The sequence below is a fragment of the Mesitornis unicolor genome, unplaced genomic scaffold, assembly GCF_000695765.1.
Source record: "Mesitornis unicolor isolate BGI_N332 unplaced genomic scaffold, ASM69576v1 scaffold50083, whole genome shotgun sequence".
NCBI classification, from domain to species: Eukaryota; Metazoa; Chordata; class Aves; order Mesitornithiformes; family Mesitornithidae; genus Mesitornis; species Mesitornis unicolor.
This window is the reverse complement of record NW_010176374.1, coordinates 20,400-40,526: the sequence shown is the minus strand read 5'-3', so window position 1 is coordinate 40,526 and position 20,127 is coordinate 20,400. Positions and strand designations below refer to the sequence as shown.

General features: G+C 44.9%; 1 protein-coding gene across 1 annotated transcript in view; it reads right to left on the bottom strand.

Moving 5' to 3' along the window:
- Positions 1-20,127, bottom strand: part of ASPG (asparaginase) — a gene marked incomplete at its 5' end in the record, with an annotated part of 35,903 nt that overhangs the window by 625 nt on the left and 15,151 nt on the right. Inside the window, 7 exons of the mRNA XM_010181711.1 lie at positions 4,146-4,232; positions 9,903-10,066; positions 10,952-11,047; positions 12,110-12,229; positions 15,120-15,233; positions 18,077-18,262; positions 19,913-20,025. Coding sequence (XP_010180013.1) covers positions 4,146-4,232; positions 9,903-10,066; positions 10,952-11,047; positions 12,110-12,229; positions 15,120-15,233; positions 18,077-18,262; positions 19,913-20,025 — 880 coding nt within the window. The remainder of the gene's footprint in view (positions 1-4,145; positions 4,233-9,902; positions 10,067-10,951; positions 11,048-12,109; positions 12,230-15,119; positions 15,234-18,076; positions 18,263-19,912; positions 20,026-20,127) is intronic.

Below are 20,127 nucleotides of genomic sequence, written 5' to 3'. Positions count from 1 at the left end.
AACAGCGCGGAAGAGCTGAGCAAGCAGCACGGCTTGATGAATCAGTTCCTTCAATTAGCAGGGCTGTGTGTAGGCACTTACAACAGGCTGGTTTCACAGGGCGGGGGTGACTATGACCAACGGGGGAAAAAAAGTCACGCAGTTTCAGATTTCACAACACAATATTTACCTCGGGAAACGCGCTGGGGAGGGCAATGGCTGCATGAAGATGCAGCCGAGTCAGTGAGAGCAGGAGCAGATACCCAAACCTGCCGAGAAACCCCCTGCTCCAGTTGACGTAACCACATTTGCTATTGGGAGTTGGGACAGCGTGTTTACAGGATGTCATTTGGGCAGCAGCAGCTGCTTTCTTTGAGTTTTATAAGGTAATTTTTAAGATTTAAATGGGCAAGAAAGATTCAAAAGACCTTGTTGAGGATGACCTCTACCTGCCATGTCTAGCAAGCAACAGAAAGGATCAGAATTGACCATACACAAATAAGTGAATAAAGTTTTCAAGTACACCAGGTTGTTTCTTTGCACATCTCATCTATCACACTTAGGGTTCACTTTTTCCTTATCTCTTTGGTAAAAGAAGGACTTGCACATTGCTTCAGCAAACCACGCTGATATTCATCAAATGAGGATGAGAGAGAGAAGATGAGAATCATCAAGAGAGGGGGAACCCTTCCCAAACTTACTCAGCTCAGAGTCTGCTGCCCTAAACAGCACTGGTAGCAGGGATGGAGGATGGTGATGGGCTCCAGGGTAGGACAACCCGGCCAGGCAGAGCTGGTGGGGACTGCAGGCTGGAAGATGCCAGGGGCACACAGGGAAGCAACCCCGAAAGCAAAGGCTGCAACATCCACTTCTCTGCTCAGCTGAAATCGCTTCTGCTGTTGATTAAATCTCTTTGAGTACCTGAAAAAGTGATTTCAGGGGCGTGGAAGCCTCTAATTGCAGCAGTTGGAGGAAGCTGGAGAAAGGCTTTTGCCAGCAGCAGTCCCTGGGCAGGAGAGGGGGAAGCAAAGAGGTCTCTGTGCTCCTCCATGTACCCTCCTCAGCCCTGAGCCACAGCCAGGGACAGGGAAGGGACAGGGGGTGCTGTGAGGTTCAACAGTGCTTCAGACTGACGTGGTGAGGAAAAGGATCAAGGAAAAGGCTCCTCAGTAGCAGTGAGGAAGCAGGGGAAGGCAAAGGAGGTCGAACAGTGAGAAGTCCTGAGGGAAACGGCAGGAAAAAGCAAGCATTAATAGATCCAGATCATTACATAGATCCAGATCTCCATAATCAAGCCAAGCACGTCTGTATTTCCTTTGCACACTGTAAATGTACTCCATATAGTCACATATATACATAGGACTTCCCAGCATACGCTACAGGGACCTTTGCTCTGTGTTTTCTCTCAAAGACAGTTACAGCAGCAATTCCAATGGCAACTACATCCTCTAAGCAGCAAGTCCATCATTTCCATACCATAAAACTGAATAGAAATAATAGGATACACTTATCAGGATGTGTAAACCCTGCTTTGCTGATGAAGAACTACTTGCCACGTTTTACTAAACTCTGACTGATCCCTTTTGCAGCAGATAATCCCAGGTGTGCTGCCTACCCACAGCTGGCATTTTGAAAAAGAAGTATTAGGCACCCGTTTCCCAGGTTCAGAGGTGTATTTACCTCTCCATTACCCCCAAGGTTACGTTAAACTGAAGAGGCACCTTATTCTGAAAGCTGCTGGTTCTGAAAGGCTGCATCCTTGTCTATTGTACCATAGTATCTGATGAAATCTAAAAATAGGAAAGAGAAAGCTGGGTTGGCTTTATGCCTCTATTTCATTTTGGGAAGTAGGGACTTGAACAGAGTATCTCGATCATGTACAGGCTTTTTTCCTTTAAAAAACAAACACAAAGCAACTGTTCACCAACTCCAAGCCTTCAGAATACGTGTGAGTGTCCCACTTCATCCAGTCATGGTTTGGCTTTGCAGTCAGATGACAATTCTGCCGCAATATGAGAAGAGATGCTGATGTCTTTAACAGATTACTTACATTAAGACCTATTTCTCATCGCAAAACAAAGCCATGAACCAGATAATAAACATCAACAAAATTATTCTAAAAATCAGACCAACACCTCTCACTTAAAGCAGCAGCCAGCAAGTGAAACGGTGATTGATTTAATGGCTGAATCCCACTGGCTGCACCTATGTGCATCTCCTCTTCCTACACACGAGTTCCCGCTGACGCTGTACCACTCAGTCCTGCTTGGTACTGCTTTTCCTCTCTGACATCACTGAAGGAGCACATTTCTTTTAGTTTTATCTCCAAGATCTTCCAACTGAACTATTCTATTCTGAAATCATGGGTCTAAATGGAAAGAGGCTGAGGAGATGGTATTAAAAGACAAAAATCACTGGTCATGGTCTTCTATGAAAGCCAGTTTGAGGATAGGTGAATAGCAAAGGGGGAAACATGGTTATAGCTTCTGAATCAGAGAGAACTGTATGGCAGAAAAATAAGTTCAGCAAGTGCAGGAACCCAGGGCTTATCAGGAAACAGACAGCTTTGTCCCTCTATACCCCAGGAATTCAACATACTGCCTTGGTGACCAGTTCAGATGGGTACAAATTGCAGTTGAAGGCACATAAGAGATGTAGGAGAATAGTTCAAGTTAGAGGGAAGACGTTACTAACAGCTTGGTCTGTAAGCAGCCTGAGCAGGGGAACACTTGGGCTGCCACGAAGGTGCCAGTGCTGCAAAGAGAAGGTTTAAAGGGTGGAGGTAAGAGGTGGGACAGAGAAATGAGTGCATTGCCCAGGTCATCTGAGGATGCTCCAGGAGAACCATCCGAGATGTCCTGGCAGGAGGACAAACACTGGTTTTATACCAAACTTATTGTCGAAGTACCAGCTTTGAACTACAGGAGATCGTCCAGTAGAAACGCAAGGTGTACAATCCTCCTTAAAATGCTGTAACAACCTGCATCAGAACCACTATTTTGTCTGAAGGACCCTTGCTTGGGTTTTTTTTTGGCCATGTTACTCCCAGGCCAGCTGGCCAAACTGGTTCTGCAGGCAGCTAAGGAAGTGGCCAGTGTATTTGCAGAGGAACGCTGCTCCTCTCACCTTTTCGGTGGACGGAAACTGTGCAAACCAAGGGTTTAGTCCTGTCCTGTCACCTGCAGTGCCCTGGGAAGTGCATGGTTTACATTTCATTTACATGGTAAAAGTCTCATTATCAGCCTCCTCCAAAGGTATTATGACAATAGAAAGGCTCCAGCTGGGATTTCTTGACTGCAGGAATACTGAGAGGACAGAGTCCAGTCTCTACACAGAGCACACACACCCTTCACCTTGCCTTTATGTTTTTGGAGACAACCTACAGCCCTGGCTGGTTCCTACAGGTCTGATGTAAAGGATTTGTTTGTTTTTGAGAAGCAGCAAAGAAATGAAGTAAAAACTCTGATTTTAAGAAATACATGACACCTTCTTACAGTTTTCAGAGTAATTTGTCATTCAGGACCAGTACTGGAAGAAATAAAATCAAGCATCCATTTATTTTCATATTATATATCCATCTCATTAATCCACCCTATATATTAAAAGCAACTGTACAGAAAACCAACTGTAACAGAGGATTATATCCTCTTAAAGTTACGTAGAGATGGTAAGCAGTTGTCAGAAGTTTTGGGGTTAAACCTATTTGTCTATTTGATTTAGTTATTTTTAGGGCTGATACTATGTGTTAATTAAAGGAGAAGCCATTCCCACATAAGTGAACAGTGGATTTTATGAAAATAAAAGTGATGCCCTATGTGCAGCTTTATTCTCAAGTGAATCACACCTTGCACAGCTTCTTCCTCACCTTCCACAGTGAAAATGCTTGGAAAAAAATGGGGCATATTTGCTTCCAGCTCACTTACCCTCACAACGCTCCCCACTTTGGAGCTCTCTTGAGTTACTGCCCCCACACAGGGTTAATTCTTAATTTCATTGCTTCGTTCATTTGCTCATTATTCCTCTAGCACAGAAATAGTCACATTGTGCCATGGACACAAGTTTCTTGGACGTTGTCTATGCACTGCTCTCCATCCTGAGAGTCTCCACCAAAAAGCCATCCCCCTCCCTCCCAATTTTCGGCCCATCTCCCCTTATCTCACATTTACCTGCAGAGAATTGTCCCAGTGTTCTCCAGGTCATGGCTCGAGAGGTGCGCTCCCGTTTCTCGTAACAGATTAATCACTTCCATTTGCCTTTATGAAGGGAACAGAAAAAACAGAGAAAGCATCTTCGTTGGTAGGGCTTGGGTTTTTTCCCCTAAATCCAGCATTACTCATGCAGACAGTGAAAGTTCTTATATTTGCCACCATCACAGCACCAAGGAATCTTATCCAAGGCGACAGATTTTAACACTTGAAATACCAGTGGTTGAGATACACAAAAGTGAGGACATTCTTTACATAGCATCAGTCCTGTACTTTACAGAATACAGTGCCCATGTATACCAGTCTGAAATAAAACCTATGTCTTGCAGATAAGCAATAAATCTTTAACATAGAAGACAGCATCAGCTTTTAGGGCTTCAGAATTGTGGTAACTATTCCTACAAACCTCCCACAAAAGCACACCTATACCTAACCCCCTCCTCCCAATACCTTTATTATTTATTTCCACCTTTAGGAGGCCTTCCTTGTCCTTTCCTTTGAAACAAAGGGACAAACAGATATTTAAGCACCACCAGCCAACTCCTGTACCTTAGTCAGATGCCTGGGAAAGCCTGTGGAAAAGGCTGGTCTATAAAGGTAATGTCATGGGTAGAAAACAACAAGACAGATGAAAAATGTGCAAATTACAGTTTTCAGAAGGGACCTAGTGAAAAGTGTAGAATTAGGGTCCAAAAGGAGGTGAAAGCTGATCCTCTGCTGAGTAAGTGATCTGGTTCACAGATCCAAACACGGGGTTTTTCTTTCAGAAAGAGCACGATGACACCAGTGGATCAGGAATAGCTTCACAGCTCCTCTTTTAAGTAAGTCACTGTACCACACTTCAAAATAAAGAGCGAGGCATATAATTGTAATAGGAAGTATACAGGCTTTCAAGCCATTACCTAAAAACTCATCTGTACCAATTTAAAAGAAAAAAATAAGCTCACATACATGTTTCTGCTAAATTCCTTGCATTTCCTGGACCAAACTGAGTATCTGATCCCTCTGCTTCTCTTTGGGAAACCCCAGCTTGAACGAGAAGCTGCTTCACAGTCAGCCATAGTAATCCTATGGAAGCTTATCTGTTTCCTGTATGATCTTAATTTATAAAGATGCTATAGGAATCGTTTTGCCTTTCCAAACATATGCTATTTCACCTACCAAACGGGTTGTAGAAGACATCTGTGCACTTGAGCTCAACAGGTACGGAAATGAGCATGGGGAGCATCTGCCCCGCAGCATTCCTCATTTCCCACCTTATACTTGAAATCACTGCATGAAACCAGTGCTCTTTAAAAGAAAAGCTTTGCTATGGGACAGCACTAAAAGGTAAAAGGCAGCAAAGCATTAATGTTGTGTGGTACCTTCCCTCAATATGCTCACCCTGTAAGGTCTGTATCTCTGGGCTCCAGCAAAGAGCCAGGAGCTGGACTTTTCCCCTGTTGTAACTATTTACTCCTCACTGGTAGCACTTCACGTCCCACTTACGCCACACAGCCATTACTACACCGAGTAGGACTCCATGAATCTTCAATATAGACAGATTTGGGGGCGTTTACCCCGCACATTTAATACAGCAAGTTTCAATAAGGAAAAACAAAAATTGGTTTGAAATAAAATAAATCTTTAAGCACTGAAACTAACAGTGTTTACAATAAATGCTTGCAATAAAACATTTCTAAAGAGAAATACAATGTCTCGATGACTGGGAATTGTTCAAAGCCATGTTTCTTGGGAAGAGGACACGTTGTACATCACCGCTTCCTAAATGAAGGGGAAAAGGAGAGGAAGAATCGGGACAAACAGCAATGCACAACTCAAAAGTGTTAAATTTACCACTGTGAGGAGCAGATCTGTCCAAAAAAAAGCAAAGGGACCACCCTGCACACTCCCAGCACTCGACACCAGAGCCCTGCGGGAGGTAAGTCCCCACACAGCTTGTTCCTACTTGCACCCGAATGCTTCCTACACTGCAAATCAGAGCCAGAGCAGCACTTCTGCTGCCCTGCACCCACCACGAGAGCGGCACTCAGATCTCAAGAGGCTGGCTGAGGATTTGCTGACATGGTTATGTCTCGGGCACAGGAGAGGGATTTGTCGTTAGATGTTGTGTAAGTGGTGCTCTCCTGTGGCTTTCCAAAAGCCTCCCAGGGGTCCTGGCTTAGCTGAGCTGAAGTTCGGCTGATGCCATGAGCCATGGACTTCATGGGATGGGTTCAAATGTGCCAAATCATTCCAAGATAAATGATTCAGAGCAGTCACACAGGAACACGGCCAGGGCTTTGGGGGTCTCCACACAAGGAGACTCCACAACCTCTCTGGGCAGCCTGGGCCATGCTCCAGAACCCTCACACTCACAAACTTTGGCCTCATCTTCAGCTTGAACCTCCTGTGCTCCAGCTTGGGACCATTGCCCCTTGTCCTGGCATTGGCCATCCCAGAGCAGAGCCTGGCTCCTTCCTCCTGACACTGCCCTTTCCCAATGGATCCCCAGGAATGAGGGCACCCCTGTCTCCTCTGCTCCAAGCTCAAGAGCCCCAGCTCCCTCAGCCGCTCCTCAGCAGGAGATGCTCCACTCCCTCCAGCATCTTTGTGGCCCTGCTGGACTCTTTCAAGCAGATAAAGACATCTGAACTCATACCAGTTTATGCTCTGGATTCCCAGCAGTCAAGGTGCCGTGCAGCACCCATCGTCCCAGGCCTCCGCTTGGCAGACACTAGAAGTGAGTGCACTCCAAAAAGGATGAATCACACGTGACATGAACACGCGTGTACCCATCTGCAGCACTGGGGCCTTAGGGTGTGCACCTTCCACTAAATCTCCTAAAGAGACGCAGGTGTAATGCACTGCAATGCAATGCAGTGTAACCTATGCCCAAACCTGACAGGCCTCATTCTTTTCCATGCTCACTCCCCCAGCACCCAGGAGGGTTACAGCAGCACCGGCTCAGCTTCACTTGCAGGGTTTTGCGGGGTATCAGTGGGAATTTTATGCTGGAATACTGTAAGAACAGGCTTCAGTGCACCTCTGGAGCCTGTGGTGGCTGGGTTTTCACTCTGCCTCACATTTCCTGAAGTAATGTAAATGTAAACTTGCAAAATCTCCAGTATTTAAATCTGTGTTTACGTGGGAGGTGGTTTTGCTGCCTCTCATCTGATGTTCTCACAGCGCTGTATGAGCAACTCCCCATTTTCAACCTTTTACCACAACTCTGCAGGTAAATGGGAGTGCTCTTACTACATAAAATAGACACCATTTTCATTCAAGACGTTTTCCTGCTTAGAGAGTTTCTCTTATTTAAAAAGTATTATTCTATTGTTTTGAAAATGAATTATCCCTCGAGGGCAGTCGGAGAAATTAAAGGAATGCTACTAATTTTGATACGTCAAGCAACTGGTCCAAATTAACAGCGCTCTGTTCAGCTTCATGCGCAAAGTGAAGGAGACTACACGCAAATTGCGGAGTTACAAGTGAAAAAGCGGAAACGCAGTCCTTTAATTCTTGTTTAGAAAAGGACTCCATATTTCAGCATCGAAAGAAACAACCAAAGAGTCACTTAAAGCACAAAAATTTAAGAGACTGGCACTGGTATAGATCAAGCTGCTGGTGACAGGGCCACGTTACGGAGCTTTTAAGAAGAGACGTAACTCCTGCTCATCTTTACAGATGATTAAAAGGAAAAGAGAAATCAGTCATCATTACAGAGGTTTGCATGCTAGGTTAGAAGGCAAGCCCCTGAGAAATGAGACATAAACAACTGGAAGAAAGCTATTTTTAAGATGAGTGGATACTGCACTGCAGTTAAATGCCAATTAAACAAATATTAATTCCCAGAAAATGGGATTAAGCTGATGCAATATTCAGTAAAATTGAGAAAGTTGCAATATTAAAATCGGTTTAAAGCACTGACTGCTCATTAAAGATTCATTCTCCCCCTTCCCTTTTCCACTCTGCACTGCATCAGGATAATCTCTCCACTTTGAGCACACAACTGCTCAATAAATAGAACTGAAATATTCCTGCAGCAGAAGTCTTTTTAGTGGGTACCTAATTACGCACATACACAGCTGCCCAATCTCTACATTCTCCTTTACATGCTTATCAGTGTGAAATGCAGTGTGAGCACACAGCAGATCAGAAATACACATTCAGGAGATCACTTCCAAGTCATCTCTTCCGCTCCTTCCGACAGCAGAAACAAAAAGAGAAACTGAAAATGGTTCTGGTGCCGTTTCCTCGTACGATTCCCTGCACCAAAACCGGGTGCGCAGTTTTAAAGAGCCGAGAAGTCGAATATAGGAGTGGCAGAGCTGAGGAATCCAAACAACAAGCTCATGTGAAATTCCTGGGGCGGTGGATGGGTGCGGTAAGAGAAGTGGGTGCCGGATTTGCAGGAACATCTGAAGGTATCCAGCGCTCGAGCATTTTCTCACGTTGGCCCAGCGCCACCTCTGCTCCTCGGCGAGGTGATTTGTTTGATTTGCTGTTGGGCTTGGTTGTGCTTTAAGACTTTAAGGGTTTGCCACTGAAGGGCTTATATATTCATGAGATAAAGCAACGCCTACAGAGCCACAGGGGACCACGCAGCAGGAACGGCGATAGCACAGTGTGGCCACGCAGGATTTCACATCTCAGGTCAACAGAGCCTGGTGAGTTTTCTGCATCTGGTTTTGACACAGACAAAGCCTTTGAATTATTCCTGCAGCCCACACAAGCCAGGACCATCCCAGGGAGCCAAGTCCAGCCTGACAGACCAGGAGAACCTGTCAGCATTAGAAAGCTGCAGGAATATTTGGGGACAGACATCCATGAAGACCAGGGAAATCCTATCACTGCACACTGCTTTACAGGAAAAAACCTTCTCTCCTGCCATTGTATACTGAATATGAGATAAGGAGCTGAAAGGGGATCAAAGAAACAAGAGATTAGGGCAAGCAGCTTCCAACACGTTAGAAGACCAATGGCTCTGTGAATCCCCAGGCTATACGCACTGTTTTAAAATTAGATTTTGATAACTGGTAATTCCTATATTCTGTGCTATTCCTTAGGACTGTACAACATGGGAAAGTCCAGTAAACCACACATCCATGCCTCCATTCAAGAACTGCTGATGTCCGGAAGAGCAGGAAGAGGAAACCCACAGCGCAGACAGAGCCATGCAGCCACCCCATGTAATTATGAGTGGGCAGAAGAGGAAAATCAAAAAACCAGTTACCCAGCAAGAGACTCAGGAAAGCACCGGGGAAAGGGGAAGATGAAACCACACCAACCTACCGGTGTGTTTTGTGCCAATCGAAAGAGTCAGGTCTTGATGAGAAAGGAGAGGGCAGAAGAGAACTGACAGCCCTTGGTGCTGCACCATCGCTTCCGACAGTCAAAAGTGGTGGCCACTTTGGCTGTTTCATAAGGAAGCTTCATAAGAAAGAGTGGAGCCCTGAAATCACGGACAAAGCCTTGGCAGGAAGGCAGCGATCAGTTACCTTACACTAAAATTCTGCACACATACCAAGCTGCTTGCTTTCATTTCATGTTATCTGAAAAATCTTTTAATTTAGGCTAGTCGCGCCCTTTGAAATGAAGCTGGCTTGTGTTGTTTTAGCTGCTGTCATTTACACGGCTGCCGAGACAAACCAAAACAAGACACAGGGATGCACTTGCAATCCCAAGTGATAAAAGCTCTATAAACTTTACGTAGAGTGGCACAAGCGGTTTTGTTACCTGAACTTGATGGCGTTCATCAGCGGGGTTGATCCGTATCTGTCTCTGGCATAAACGGTCGCGCCAGACGTCAGCAGAAACTCAACCAGTGGCAAATGCCCTTCGGAGGCCGCGACGTGGAGCGGAGTGCAGCCGTCGTAGTCCCCGCAGCTCAGGTTTCCCCCCTGCAAAAGGGAAGAAAAAAAGAGAATGGCTACACATTAAGCTGCTGATACAGCAACTTTGCTAATTACAACACTTCAATTCTGCCACCAAAATGTTAAGCTTCTCAAATATACTTAAAGTTTATCTTGTAGCGTTGTTTTAGCACCTGTAAAGTTATTTATTCCACCTTCTGCACATCCAAACAGCCTGCTCAGATGCGCTCTTAATAGCCATACAACACACTGCAGCTTCGTGCCTGTGGTCTGCTGAGTTCACTTGTCTTAGTTTATTGTTGTTTTCAAGATATATATCTATATATATCTATCTATCTATATATCTATCTCTCCTTTCTGGAGGCCCATTACTAAAGTCTCAAGAGCAGGGTAAACCAAAGCAAATATAAAAAAAGAGGTGTAGAATATGATACAGGGAAATGCCTCTTTCTTTTTCAAGGTATAACCCAAGCCAGGGCTATGGGGAGAGTCAAAAATCCTGAGTTAGCACTGCACGGTGTTTTGCTTAAATATAATTTTCAAGTTCTCTCTGTTGTTTTTTTTTTCATCATGATAGATTTACATCCAAAAGCTGGGTAATATGAATATGCATAAAGTCAGTTAAGCAAAAGAAAGCGGTACAAACCATTTTAAAGTGTTCCAAAGTTAGCAGATAAGAATTTGCATTTTAATCTACCTAGATTTTCTCAGTTCAAAAGAAAATGTAAACAGCTGAGAAGCAGGTAGGGCAAAGACCATACCAGTTTTGAAAGGCAGAGACGGAGAAGCCTGGAAACCAACTGAATTACTCAAAGCACCTGGATTTTAAGACTTAGGTGGCTGCTTCCCAGTGAGCGCAGCTTCCTCCCGTCACTTCAAAATTTGTGTTTTAAAGTGTTCATTTTACATTACCATTTCTGCTATGGCTCTCAGCGCATCTACGTCACCCAGTTTAGCTGCAGCACAAGCCAAAGGTGGAATTAATGCGTCTCTTACGGCTTCCAACTCCTGAGAAACAAATAAAATTAAACACTTAATACCAGCCTCACCTCTAATACGATTGATGCCCACGTCATAAAAACACTGCCCTTGCTTTCATGTGAAGTTCTCAAATTAGTCATTTGGTTATTTAGAAGTGGCAGCATTTAGTTCTTGGGAGGAAAGAAGTCTCATGTTTCTTTTACATATTGTTGGTCTCAGATCCATGAGGATTTCTATTCCTCTCTGGCAATACTACATTTACCTGATATCTGTATTCACCATTCAGGTGTGCACTCATTACCATCTCTGTACTGGGAAGAGACACAGCACTGGTAGGAGTTGGGAAGAGCCACACAATCTGGTCTCCTCCAGACTGGATCGACTTTATCCATGTGATTTCTCGGATATTTGGGTAACTTGCGCTTCCAAACCTCCACTGACAAACCCCATCGGCCTCCTAAATATCCTCCCATTTCTGACACTTACTAAGAAATCCTCATATATTCAATATTAGTTAGCTGCTAAAAATCCCATCTTCCCTGAAACCAAGCCAAGAGAAAGCAAATACCTGTGTCTATCTTGTATATTTTCTGATTTTCCAACTAAGAGGGACCAATATTGAGCATTACAAGTTACACTTGTGTAGTGCTTCCCTTGTATTAGTTTCCTATGTCTGGAGTACAACTCAGCTGTTTTACCTGTCATTATTTGGATTGCTCCAAACTGTCAATACATTTGACCACAAAAATACAAAGCACTTTTTCATATCATTGATACCCTGAATTACAGCAACTGTCTGAGGCTTGTTATTGCAACCAGCCAGCCAGGAAAATAAACTCAAGATGCGGCTACGAAGAGGAAAAAAAAAGTTAATAGGCTTTTAATTGAAAACACATTGGTGTTACGCTTGTCATTGTGTCCTTTCTCCCTAACCCAACTGGTTAGCTGGGACACTCAGTACTAAAAAAATAATACAAGAGCCTAAGTGTGCCATTTGTCTTCCAGCTTTGCTCTTCATCTTCAAGCTAGGTTCACTTAACCCAGTTCACAGCTTTACACGAGCTCCCTTTTAAATATTTAAGTATATACCTCCTTGCTGCTGATACTCAGAGATTTGGCAATCACTTGAATAAACTTGCTATCTCTCAGGGAGATCTTGGCTCCTGTGGGTACAACAGTCATTTCTCCTCTTAGGTTCTCGCTCAGCATCTGCAAAGCAAGCAAGCAAAGCCTGTGTTAGCAGAGGAAAAGTACGGAAAAACCATAGGATCAAGTTAGAAAACTGTTTGGAGGAATTATGGAAACTAACTGAACGCAGACAAAAGAGGAAAGAAATAGTTACTGTCCCATGAAGATTGCAAGTTTGAAAAGACAAAGGCAGGGGAGGAAGGAACAGGCAAATAAAACTTTCTTCCAAAGCAAAGAAACCAAAATAAGCAGAGAACAAAACACCCCAATTTTTGGAGCATGCAGACAAAAGCTCCCTGGTGGGGTAAGCTGCAGCCTCCTTCAACACACAGAGATAGCGAGTAAATAGAGTGAGGCTGGGGACCAGAATATTCCAAAATGCTGCCTGGTGTCAGCAGTCCCAGACCTCAGTGCTCCACACAGACCCAGTACACGGCCTCAGAACAGCCCAGCGCTGCTGTGGATGCCCATGGAGTGCAGTGGATCTTCAAACAGCTCCACTAGGCCTTATTTTGTTAAAACTTGGCCATAGGGCCAGCTTTGAATGCAGAGTCTATGGTAGTACCAGCCACTCAGGATTAAAGCTGGTGTGTAACTGTTTGCAGGATGGGTGCATCCAATACAACCAGGACAAAACCAACCAAGCCCAAAGAAGGTCAGCCAATGCGTGTGTAGAAAGTGCCTTAACATGGCAATAAAGAAATGAAAATATTTCAACAGACAGGTGCTGGGCAACCTGGAGAGCAGAGAGAGCAGCCCAGTCATTAAGAAAAAGCACCTGGTTTCCTCAGCTCTGCCCATTTCACAGCCTGGCACCCTTTCATGAAAGGTTGCTGATGCAGCTCTAAAGCACAGAGTCATTCCAATTTGAATTTTAAAAAGCGGGATTGTGAAAGTTCGCAAGAAACAGATGTGCTGGTGGAAGGAGGAATGCCCCAGGTTCACTTATGTCTCGGCATGCCCTTTATTAAAAAACCCAACAACTCGGAGCGCTGACAACGCCGTAGCTGTCTGCTGGAAGAGCCCCACGTACGCTTAACTCGGAGGACACCGACTGCTCTGGCACACGCTTAGAGCCCGATGGGTTTTGCCCGTTGCTTTGCTCAGGTAACCTTAGCAATTGGCACCTGTGCTAAATGCACCCAGCGCAGAGCCCCAGCAGCTCCTCATCCGTCTGCCTGTGTCTGGGGGCACATTCCTTGCTGCTTCGTGTTGAAAGAGAAGCCTAAAATAACCACGCCGGCTTCAGGAGAGCTTCCGTCTCTTGGGAGACTATTGTTTGGTGATATGTTTAGCTGGAGATATTGCCACAGACAACATATTTCCAGCCTTTCTTCTTTCTCCTGGTCTCTGCCACTCGTTCCTGCCCAGGCAATGCTGCGTGCTGCTCCCTGAGCTGCGCCAACACAATTGTTTGTGGGTCTGCACAATGAGTCAAGTGAGGAAAACGATCCTGCCCAACTCAAATTGCAAAAGTTGTTTTGTTTCTCAAACCATATAAAGGAGCTCCCAGCACCACCACACAAAATCCGTGTGGCACATGAAGATGCAGGAGCACCGTGTGTCAGCGGTACCTAAAACATCACCAAGTCCTCACCTGAGGGTGTCAGCTATCTCATCTCAAACTGGATTGCAAATTGAGCTTTCACTCACACACCTAGGCAGGAAGCCAGCTGGGAAAGATTCTTCTGTCCCAGGTCAAATAATCCTCAGTGCAAGAAGATTAAAGTCTGCATTAAAAAACCAGATGCATGTTCCAGGGTCAGCGAGTACCAAAGGGGCAGCAGTGAAGAGCCTGTGTTTCCAAAGGGTATATACACAGACACGTGATACCACTGCTCCTCACACAGCACTGTGTTGCTGCCAAACATGTTCTTGCATCCTCACTGAAACAACACAGAGCTCCTCCTCCTCTCATTTTTCAGAGCCAGGGCTTTAGCAAACAACCGAAAGCTCCAAGTCTGAAGCTGTTTCTAAGCAGGGTCGGTGGTACTTGCCAGCTGCCCCACGTACCATCACAGGTATCCAAATGTGTTGGTCTCAGGAGCTGCTACTGCTCAGAAAAATATCGAGCATGAAACAGCAGTCAGATTTGTTTCAGTTTTAATAAAAACAAAGCACCACAAGATGCACGGCTGCGTGCAGTGCCCAAGTCTGGAGCGTGACTCACCGTGATGTCACCCCCCAAAGTCAGGGTTATGGATTCACTGCACACAAGCACAGAAACTCTGCATTCCTGCAGGCTAACTCAGAGCTATGTGCTCCCTGCATCAACAGAACATGGTGTATCACTGGGTAATTTGAGGAAAAAAGCCTTGATTAAACACCAATGAACAGTAAGAACACTGTTAAAGGGGTTATGATTTTAAAATCAGTCACAACTGGTTCTCAGAATAATCCTCTATTTTTTATGTATTTATAAAGTGTATCTCCTCTCTGAGAAACAAACCGTAACACTGTCCTGTGTAAAGCTGTATAGGAAGAGGCTGTAGGCAATATTTATTTTCAGAATTAGCTTTGTGTCAATGAGCCTCGGGTGAAGTCTTCACCACATGGAGATCAATGACAAGATCTTTGCTGAATTCAGCAGGGCTGGGATTCTGTCTTCCATGAGAATTTCCACATATGGGTGGACTACTACTACACTACTGCTATTCTAAGGCAGACTACTACTATTTAAAGATGGCATTTTTATGGCTCGGTCAGTCTGCACCTGACTTATGCAGACAATTCTTTTCCCTCCCAGTCTATGTAGGTTCATTTGCCTAAGAGTATTTTCCTTAAGAGAAAAAAACCCATGTGGTGTTCACATTACGGCTCTGGAACAAATTGCCTTTGAATGCAAGGGAAAGCTGAAGGCACTCAGCTGAGCAGAAGTTCAAGCCTTGCAAGGTTGCTCTGAAATATTTACCTGCCTCTTCTCCTCCCAGCTCAGCTTGCTCTTGCTGAGCGCGTACGACAGCTTGGCGAGGGCCGCCTCTGGTGTCATATCTCCTCCAGGAATTACCCCGACATCAGCGAGAGTCTGAATAAAAAGGGATAATGACTCCAGTTAGCGTGGCGTTCAGAAATACCTGCGTGGACAGGAAACGTGTACGAGCGATGAGCAGCTACACAGAGCACAGCGTGGAGCGGTGCCGCCGCGCTCTCGCTCCTCCTACTGCCACTGTCACTTGTGCAATTTTAGTTATCAAGTACCGGCAAACACTCGAGCCGGCTGAATAAAGATGACTTTTCCTTTAAATTCCTTTCCATGCAATAACATTGAAGAATTCAACCAAGCGCTTGCCACGGCCACTTCCTATGCTAAGAGGGAAAGGTTACAGGTCCGTATCAGCTATCTGCAGAGCTGTCAGATCCCCTTTATTGCAGAGCTGCCGTTCCTCTGCTTTAACCTAGTGGCATTTTGAACACTGCCAAGCAGGCTGTGCTCACACAGGCTTATTTACCATTCTTTTATGGGCTCTGCTTTGGATGAATTCCAGCACTCCGGCGTGCTCACAGCAGGAGCGCTTTCAGATCCTTTCAGGCTGCGCTAGCAGTCTATGATTTAGGACATAAAACTAAAGTATGTAATTTACACAGCCCTGACAAGAAAACTGAAAAAGACGACCTTTTAAACTTGGCTTTCTGCTAGGTGAAAAAATAAAGCTACGTGAACCAAAGCAAAAAGATCTTTGCAATGGTCAGCGATGCTGGTAAGTGTACAGTGAACAAGGCACAAAGACAAAGGGCACTTGAGATCTTGTCACTAAATTGTACCTGGGCAAACACTTGGGCTTCTCCAAACCACAGCTCATCATCTTTGCTATGATGATGCCTTGCAGTTAAGCATCTTGCACTAAGTTTTTTACACTGCATTTTACTTTTGTATATAAACTTCACCTTCAAAACCTGTTGTGACTTAGCTTTAGCAAGACACAGAGCCTTGATCAGCTCATTAAGTACCACCAAGGGCCCCAGAGGAAAACTTTTAAAAGACCCATGGGAAAGCATCTACAGAGCAGGTGAGAAATGCTTCCTGCACTGCAGAGCTCGCCGAAGAACAGCTGGGACTTTATCTGTGGGATTGAGAAAGAGGAGGAGGAAGGGATTTCCTGGCTTCCTTCCTATACCTGAAGTCCCTTCCATTCTGTACCATTTTGTACCATTCAGATGGATCAGAGGCCAGATATTCGGTGAATTAAAACAAATGGGAAACCAGGGGGCCCACCTCAATGAGTGAAAAACGGCCTAGCCACGTGCCAGAAAAGACTGTATTTAAAGAAAATTCAGAATGAAGTCAGCATTGCGGCCACGTTCCAGCATTCACTCACGGTACTTCCCCCACTGAGCAGTCCCTTATGAAAAGGAGAAGGCAACGAAAGCAAAAGCATGAAGGAATTCTGCAGGGCTTGGCCCTGTCAGTGATTTCCTCAAGAGACACCAAGAAAACTGGGCAGCCTCCATCAGTGGTCACTGAAGCAACACAACACATGCTCCATGTAAAAAGGGGAGGGCAGAAGTGAACTCGTTTCCCCACAGCCTTGCAGTGGGTCAGGAAAACCTGAGCAGAATCCCTCAATTCGGCATGACCACAGGCTGGATCAGGGTGCAGAAAGCCCTTTTAGAGGGGTCTACTTGGAGAAAACTTCAACTAGAACATAGAAAAAGGTTTTTTTCTTCCTTCCATACATTTCAGCAGTTCATTTCAAGCAGAAGATCACATAGAAGCTAGGCTTCATTTTCCTGTTTTTCAAATGCAAGTTTGGTGTCTTATATTGACGTAACTGATTTCTCCCTTCCATATGAACTGCTTTCTATCTCCCTGTATGCCTATTGTATTTACTACAAGGCATGGGATCTTTGCAAGTTAATACTTCCCAAAACATCTCCATTAACACCCAGATGCCTGCCCATACCAGAAAATAGCGAGTTTGGATACTGAAGAGGTGGGCAGAAAGTCTTACAATCTCTTTTTCTCTCTCCTCAAAACAGACTACGTGTTCTTGAAGCAAATACAATGGAAAGCAGCATCAAAAGCTGTGTTAGGAGGCCGGTTTCAGCACCAGACTGGAGTACCCAGGTCTGTCCTACAGCCAGTGAAGAGCCTGGCTCTGTCAGACGGGTGCTTGCTCCCAAAAACCCAAGTGTCTAAAACAAGGGGTGAGTCACCCCCTGGCAGTGCTGCTTGGTTATTTAATGGCTACACTGTTTTATAAAGGCCAGCTAAACCAGCTTCCTTCACACTACCACATTCTCCAGTATGGCTTTCAGCTCTTATTAACCCCAGTGATGTCTTAATACACAAGTTAGAAACTCACTATAAAATGCCCTGAATATTAACAGTATCTACTCAAAGTCTGCTCTAAGCTCACCTTTAGGGGTTAAACTCAACTGATTCCCACCCTGCACAACAGACACTTCCCCACATACAGTTCTCCAATCTCCCACTGAATTCAGCTGTGCTTCCAGTCAAACAAAAACCTGGGATTTGGAATACTGCTTGGATTTGCAGGCTTTCTTGATGTTCTTGCATTGCAGCTCAGTAACTCCTGCACTATCAAATCATACTTTATTTATCATCTGATCCTAGTTAGCCATCTTCCAGCTCAGTGGAATCCCTTTGGGAGAGACGCTACCAATCCAATGGGGTGCAAGCAACCACTGATTTGGGGTCTGAACTGACTATTTTGACCTTTCAGACTAGGAGTAGCAAGACCCTGCTTGCAGATGTGTATTTAAATGCTTCCAGCTTCAGATTTTTCTGATACGGTTACTTTATGAGCAGTATCTGTAGAGTTCAAAAGATGGGGTTTTATACACAGCGACTACTATAAGCCTACAACCAAGAGGTACCGGGGGGACGTTCTCCGGCGCAGCCCTCACCTGCGCGGTCGCGTAGACCATTTTGACGGAGCCGCGCAAGCACTGCGTGCAGTTCAGGATCACCACCCTGCGCTCGGTCGCTTTCTTCAGCTCCTCCAGCAAGTCCTGTCTGTTGTTCGGGGCATTGCCGCTCCCGTAGGTCTCAAGTACAATTCCCTCGATGGGAGGCTGGAGAAATGCTTTTACCTGTTTGAAAACAAGACAGAGACAAGGGACGTGTTTCAGTCACAGTAAGGCTTACACAGAGCTTTAAAAACGGCCTGTTCCTGTTATATTCTTGCAGACTCTCGTGCCTTACAGTCTTCTCACGTCCTTCTGTGCTCCCCATCCGCAATAACTGGGGCTGTACAATAAGCTTTGAAAAAAAACCATCAGAATTTCCCTCTTTAGCTTCCTGTGAAATTCCTAGAGGGCTGGATTTTAAAATAAGCCATTTTCCACAGTCATGACCTCAGTGTGAAAAAGGATGCTATTGTTCCAGTGCCATTAACAGGCTACGCTGTTGCACCACGGCGGAACAAAGGGGTAGCTTTACACTTACGAAATAAATGCAGGATTATTAATTGAGATTAGAGCCCCACCCCTGCCCAGATTTGTTACTTTAGCAGAGTTTTGTTAACAAATGTCTGCCTAACCAAGAGAAAGACTGCCTCACCTTTCAGGAAAAAATATTCTAATGAAGCCTGGAGGTTTTTTAACTCAAAACTCCATTGATTTAACCCAAGATAGGAAATAAAAGGAGGCACTAATTCATCCTGGGCCAGTTGTTAACGAGGCAGCTATTGTGGCTCACTGTATGAAGATGCCTAGCAAAGTCCTTTTCCTAGAAGGATGTATTTCAAACAACCTCGCCGTTTCCTTGCTGATCACATATGCTAAAGGCAATACACTGTAAGCCCCCATGAGGCTAACTATGCAGTTGGAGTTTTATTGCAAATATACCACCCCTCTGCCTTTCCATCTGTTCATATTCAGCTAAAAAGAATGGTAATATAATTGAGGAGTGCTGCTTAAACTACTGGATTCAATTTAAGATGGCAACAGCCACAAAAGACCTGTCAGTTTAATGGAACCTGTATTTCACAAAAATTTAAAGACAAATCTACCTCAAGCCACGCTTCAGCAAAATAATTTATCAAGGCAAAAAAAAAATCCCACTCCTCATTTCCAGCTCTGTATGAGTGCTGAGGGCCACGTTACCCATCAGTGGGAGACAAAACGAACCTTAATAAAGAAGCACGAGTCATAGAAATGGTCACACTCCCCTCCTCCCACCACTGTGTGTATTCTTTGATATCTATTACCATGCCTCAATATGCAGCAAGAGAGCATTTCCATGGTCACTGCAGCCTGCACCTGGCTAGAAAAGCATGCATGACCTAGAAATTAGTTTTAAGTTTTAGAGCCCAGGCAGTTTAGATATTAGGATATTTGAAAAGCTTTTGTTAAGCTTGTTCTTCACTATGGGGGTGGTGAGGCCCTGGCCCACACTGCCCAGGGAAGCTGTGGGTGCCCCCTCCCTGGCAGTGCCCAAGGCCAGGTTGGACGGGGCTTGGAACAGCCTGGGCTGGTGGAGGTGTCTCTGCCCATGGGGCTTGGACTGGGGGGTTTGAGGTCCCTTCCCACCCAAATCACTCTATGAACAGTTTACAGCATCTGAAAAGAGTCTTTGAATCCTCTGATATTCCAAAAATGTTTCTCAGAAGACACCAAATCCTCTCCCTTCCCTCCCAAACCCCAAGCACTGCTACAGCAAAGCAGCTTCCCTACCTTCCCAACTGATCACGTATTTGAACATCGCTTCTCCCACCTCCAGAGCGCGGTGGCGACACTTACAGCAGCAGCGGTGATCCCCGGGAAGATGCGCAGAAGCCCAACGTTCCTGTTCATGTTGGTGTGAACTCGAAATTTCTTTTTGGTGTTGGCTCTCCACACCGTTTCCCAGTTTACTGTTAAAGAGAAAAAATTAACATTAAGACATAATATTAAGTACACTTGTGGCACTTCATACTTACAACATTGTCTTTAAAACTGTTCATGTTAAGGATTCA